General features: G+C 39.0%; 1 protein-coding gene across 1 annotated transcript; it reads left to right on the top strand.

Annotated features, from left to right (window-relative positions):
• Positions 1 to 4,251: 4,251 nt before the first annotated feature.
• LOC138645756 (zinc finger protein 84-like) lies at positions 4,252 to 5,832 on the top strand (the record flags this gene model as incomplete). The annotated part of the gene is made up of 1 exon (XM_069735276.1): positions 4,252 to 5,832. A coding segment is annotated over one exon (1,491 nt), but the record flags the coding sequence as incomplete, so codon positions are not given.
• Positions 5,833 to 6,238: the final 406 nt, after the last annotated feature.

The following is a 6,238-nucleotide window of genomic DNA, read 5'->3' as shown; positions in this document are numbered from 1 at the left end:
TTCAAGAGGCGATAATCAATACACGGTCTCAAGGAGCCATCCTTCTTGGCAACAAAAAAAAAACCTGCTCCCAGTGGTGAAGAAGATGGCCGAATATGCCCCTTCTCCAAAGACTTCTTAATATAGCTCTGCATGGCGGCATGTTCTGGCACAGACAGGTTGAAAAGTCGACCCTTAGGGAACTTACAACCTGGAATCAAGTCAATAGCACAATCATAGTCCCTATGTGGTGAAAGGGAACTGGATTTAGGCTCATCGAATACATCCTGGAAATCTGACAAAAACTCGGGAATTTCAGAAGAGGGGGAAGAGGAAATTGACATCAAAGGAACGTGACCATGAACCCCCTGACAACCCCAACTACTCACAGACATGGATTTCCAATCTAACACCGGATTATGTAGCTGCAACCATGGAAAACCCAGCACAACATCATCATGCAAATTATGCAACACCAGAAAACGACAATCTTCCTGATGGGCTGGCGCCATGCGCATGGTCAGCTGTGTCCAAAACTGAGGTTTATTTTTAGCCAACGGTGTAGCATCAATCCCCTTAAAGGAATAGGGTTCTGCAAAGGCTGCAAGGGGAAACCACAACGTCTGGCAAATTCTAAGTCCATTAAATTCAGAGCGGCGCCTGAATCCACAAATGCCATGACAGAAAATGACGATAATGAGCAGATCAAGGTCACAGATAACAGAAATTTTGGTTGTACAGTACTGATGGTAACAGAACTAGCGATTCTCTTTGTACGCTTAGGGCAATCAGAAATAACATGAGCAGAATCGCTGCAGTAAAAACACAACCTATTCTGACACCTAAATCCTTGTCGTTCAGCTCTAGACAAAATCCTATCACACTGCATAGGTTTAGGGCTCCTCTCGGAGGACAACGCCACAGTGTGCACAACTCTGCGCTCGCGCAAGCGCCGATCAATCTGAATGGCCAGAGACATAGAATCACTCAGACCAGCAGGCGTGGGGAACCCCACCATAACATCTTTAACGGATTCAGAAAGACCCTTTCTGAAAATTGCCGCCAAGGCATCCTCATTCCATTTAGTCAGTACAGACCATTTTCTAAATTTCTGGCAATACGATTCTGCCGCTTCTTGACCCTGACACAGGGCCAACAAGATCTACTCAGCTTGATCCACAGAATTAGGCTCATGATACAACAACCCCAATGCTTGAAAGAAAGAATCAACATTAAGCAAAGCAGGATTGCCAGATTCCAGGGAAAATGCCCAATCCTGTGGGTCACCACGCAGCAGGGATATGATGATTTTAACCTGCTGAATGGGATCACCAGAGGACCGGGGTCTCAATGCAAAAAACAGTTTACAGTTATTTTTGAAACTCAAAAATTTGGATCTGTCACCAAAAAAAAAATCAGGAGTAGGAATCTTAGGTTCTAAGGCAGGAGTCTGAATAATATAATCTGAAATACCCTGTACCCTAGCAGCAAGCTGATCCACCCGAGAAACTAACTCCTGAACATTCATGTTATTACTAGGTTCCGTAGCCACCCAGAGATTAAGAGGGAGGAAAAGACAAAACAGGCTAAGGAAAACAAAATGGCTCAAAACCTTTCCTCCCTTCTTCTGAGATGCAATTAACTCATTGTTGGCCAGTTGTACTGTTATGATCTGGTGGCCTAGTAGCAGCATGAGACGTACACTGGAGAAGGTGGTACCTGTACTGACCGCAAACCCTGAACTTAGCACCGCAACTAGAAGTAGCCGTGCGGAGTACCTAACACTCCCTAGACCCCTCGACACAGCCTAAGAACTAACTTCCCCTAAAGACAGAAACGGGAAAACTATCTTGCCTCAGAGAAAATCCCCAAAGGATAGACAGCCCCCCACAAATATTGACTGTGAGAGGAGAGGGAAATAACATATGCAGACTTGAAATCAGGATTTAGCATAGGAGGCCATTCTAGCTAAAAAGAAAGAATAGGACAGAGTACTATGCGGTCAGTATTAAAACACTAGAAAATATCCACCACAGAAAATACAAATCTCCACATCTGACTAAAGACATGAAGGGTATATCTGCATCTCCAGAGACACAGCTTGGCTGCAAAAAATCATTCACAGACAAAGCTGGACAAGACAAAACATGAAAATGCACAGAACTATAAGGTCCACAGCAGGTGGACAGCAAAAACAAAGCCAGAACTTATCTTTGTTGAAATGAACAGCAAAACAGGAGAGACCAGGTATGGATGTGAATCCTCCAAAAACAATGGACAACTGGCACTGACTAAAGGATAAAGGAGGACTAAATAGCCCAGCCCAAATTGCAAAAAGTGGATACACCTGATAAATGCTGCGATCCAAAGACAGCAGCACTACCACTCATAACCACCGGAGGGAGCCCAAGAGCAGAATTCACAACAAGAGAGTCCTCAGTGGTTGATACCTTTTAATGGCTAACTGAAAAGATGGTAACAAATTGCAAGATTTCGAGACTACTGAAGTCTCTTCGTCAGGCATAGACTAATAAAAATTCTGAAGAATCACCTATTTATGCACAACACAGCACAGAAAAATGCCTTAGATAAGACAGGTGATGTTAAGCAGAATTACCATTATCTGAGTGATAAACAGTTATGTCCATAAATATTGGAACAGTTCATAGATAAGGAGTGAATGTGTCACATGGATTTATGTATTTTTACATCAACTAAGGAATTTGCTCCTTAGACTATGTGGAGTCGCCATAACATAGAACCAGACCCCAATCAGAGGACAATAAAATGTTCACACTCCTTGACTATAAACTGTTCCAATATTTATGGACATAACTGTTTATCACTCACATAATGGCAATTCTGCTTAACGTCACCTGTCTTATCTATAGCATTTTTCTCTGCTGTGTTGTGCATAAATATGTAATTCTTCAGAATTTCTATTAGTCTATGCCTGATGAAGAGACCTGAGTAGTCTCGAAAGCTTGCAAATTGTTACCATCTTTTCAGTTAGCCATTAAAAGGTATCAACCACTGAGGATTCTCAATTCTAAATATTTTTCTATCCACTGGCTAACACGGTACCAAGATATATATGTTTCCTGATGCTAGTATAGACATACAGTTATACCTGAGTCTGCTGTCCGATGTCTCTCTCGAATCCTCTGTAGAGATGAACGTCTGACCAAGTGTTTATCTGTTCTCTATGGATCGTGACAGGGTTACTGGTCCTGCACATGAGGAGAAATGTGTCACAAAGGTTGCTTTCCTGCGTGATGTGAAAGCCATCAGTGTTTTCTCCAGCATAATATGTGCTGAGAGCAATTCAGTCGCTATATGGGCATGGCTTTTATGGTGGGTTGGTCAGAGATGGGCGGGACCCCTACCCACCATATCTCAACCTCCAGGGTGTAGCTGGAGGGAGTTAAATGTCTAGCTAGTTTTTTTTCCCGCTGTCTGTTTGTGGAGGAAGGAAGCCTCCAGACGGCTAGCTCCTGCGAGAGCTGCTATATGTGTTGTCCCAGAGGCACTGGGTAGGACTGTGTATGAACTGATTACTTTCTTTTGAGCCAGAAAGACTGTCTTTTTCTGTTACCAGTTTGGGGTTTTGGTTTATGAAGTAATAAACCACCCAGACTTTAATCAAACGTGGTCCTGTGTCTACCTCGTGGAGCAGCTAAGTGAGCCGACCCTCCACAGGATAGAGACAAGAAAAATGCTCCCACATGATCCATCAATGCTTGTTACAGGCCATTATCTGCCTTCATAAAGATATAGAAGTAATATGCAGGTAAATAGTATTTAAATCATGTATGAATTTTTTAACATTTTCTCAAATTTGTAATTTTCTTATGTAGATGAATACATTTTTTTAGTCTATTTTGTTCAAAAATCCATTCACCTTTATTCTTGGCAGATGAGTACAGCAGCAACCCCGAAGGACATCTGATATCTTCGTATTTTAAAGTAGAAGATGATAGCTTGAAACAAGAAACATATGAAGAGCATGGCAACATCACAGATACACCCTCAGCCCTTCATAGCAAAGAACTATGTAATTCATTACAGACTGATAAGCAAAATAAAAGGGTGGAAAATAAAAGTGCGTCCATAGAAGTGAAGCCAATTTCATGCTCAGAATGTGAGAAATGTTTCACAGATAAATCAAAATTTGCTAAACATTGGAGTACTCACACAAGAGTGAAACAATTTTCTTGCTTAGAATGTGGGAAATGTTTTATTCGGAAATCAAGTCTTATTGTACACTAGAGATATCACACAGGAGAGAAGCCATTTTTATGTTCAGAATGTGGGAAAGGTTTTAGAGAAAAATCAACTCTTGTTATACATCAGAGAAATCACACAGGAGATAAGCCATATTCATGCACAGAATGTGGGAAATGTTATACCACAAAATCTCATCTTATTATACATGAGAGAATTCACACAGGAGTGAAGCCATTTTCTTGTTCAGAATGTGGAAAATGTTTTACAAATAAAGGAAATCTTGTTACACATCAGAGATATCATACAGGACAGAAGGAATTTTCATGTTCAGTATGTGAAAAACGTTTTTATAAGAAAGCTCATCTTATTGCACATGAAAGAATACACACAGGAGAGAAGCCATATTCATGTTTTGAATGTGGAAAATGTTTTACTAAGATATCTCATCTTACTATACATAAGAGAATTCACACAGGAGAGAAGCCATTTTCATGTTCAGAATGTGGAAAATGTTTTACAGAAAAAGCAAGACTTGTTACACATCAGAGAATTCACACAGGAGAAAAGCCATTTTCTTGCTCACAATGTGGGAAATGCTTTGCTCGGAAATCGTATGTTGCTGAACATGAGAAATGTCATGCTGAAGAGAAGCCATTTTTATGTTCAGAATGTGGAAAATGTTTTACAAATAAAGGAATTCTTGTTACACATCAGAGATATCATACAGGACAGAAGGAATTTTCATGTTCAGTATGTGAAAAACGTTTTTATAAGAAAGCTCATCTTATTGCACATGAAAGAATACACACAGGAGAGAAGCCATATTCATGTTTTGAATGTGGAAAATGTTTTACTAAGATATCTCATCTTATTATACATAAGAGAATTCACACAGGAGAGAAGCCATTTTCATGTTCAGAATGTGGAAAATGTTTTACAGAAAAAGCAAGACTTGTTACACATCAGAGAATTCACACAGGAGAAAAGCCATTTTCTTGCTCACAATGTGGGAAATGCTTTGCTCGGAAATCGTATATTGCTGAACATGAGAAATGTCATGCTGAAGAGAAGCTATTTTTATGTTCAGAATGTGGGAAATGTTTTACTAGTAAACGTTATCTTATTAGACATGAGGGAACTCACACAGGAGATAAGCAATTCTCATGTTCAGAATGTGGGAAATGTTTTACTAATAAATCTCATCTTGTTGCGCATAAGAAATTTCACACAGGAGCGAAGCCATTTTTATGTTCAGAATGTGGGAAATGTTTTACTAGTAAACTTCATCTTATTAGACATGAGGGAATTCACACAAGAGAGAAGCCATTCTCATGTTCAGAATGTGGGAAATGTTTTACTAATAAATCTAATCTTGTTACACATGAGAGAATTCACAGAGGAGAGAAGCCCTTCTCATGTTCAGAATGTGAGACATGTTTTACTACAAAATCAAATCTTGTTAGACATCAGAGAAGTCACACTTTAAAAAAAGCCATTTTAACCTCTTGGAAATTAAGCCCAATTTTTCAAATCTGATGTGTCACTTTATTGTGGTAATAGCAATGGAATTGTTTTTTTTTCCTGACACATCGTATTTTATGTTAATAATAAATCTAAATCAATGTTTTTCGTTTCTTAAAGTTTTAGAAATTTGACAAACAAAATTTGCAATATTGAAACTTTGGTTATACCCATAAAGTAAAAAGTTATACTACACAAAAAATTAATAACTAGCATTTACCTTCTGTTTTTTTTATGTCAGCATAATTTTTCAAATGTCCTTTTATTTTATCAGAAATTTTAAAAGTTTAGCAGCAGGTTTTCATTATTGTTGGGCAATTTCTAAAACTTATTTTTTTAGGGACCTATTTAGTTTTGAAGTGATTTTGAGGGTCCTAGGTTTTGGAAATTCCCCTAAACTAATATTTCTTAAAAACAACATCCCATGAAGTTTACAAGACTGTGGGACTATGGGAACCACCATCAACTGTGTAGGGGTCACAATCATACTTTGTTATGTCGACATTTTCTG

The sequence above is a fragment of the Ranitomeya imitator genome, chromosome 7 (assembly GCF_032444005.1).
Source record: "Ranitomeya imitator isolate aRanImi1 chromosome 7, aRanImi1.pri, whole genome shotgun sequence".
In the NCBI taxonomy this organism is placed as follows: Eukaryota; Metazoa; Chordata; class Amphibia; order Anura; family Dendrobatidae; genus Ranitomeya; species Ranitomeya imitator.
Note: the sequence above shows the minus strand (reverse complement) of the source record. Positions and strands in the feature narration are given on the sequence as shown.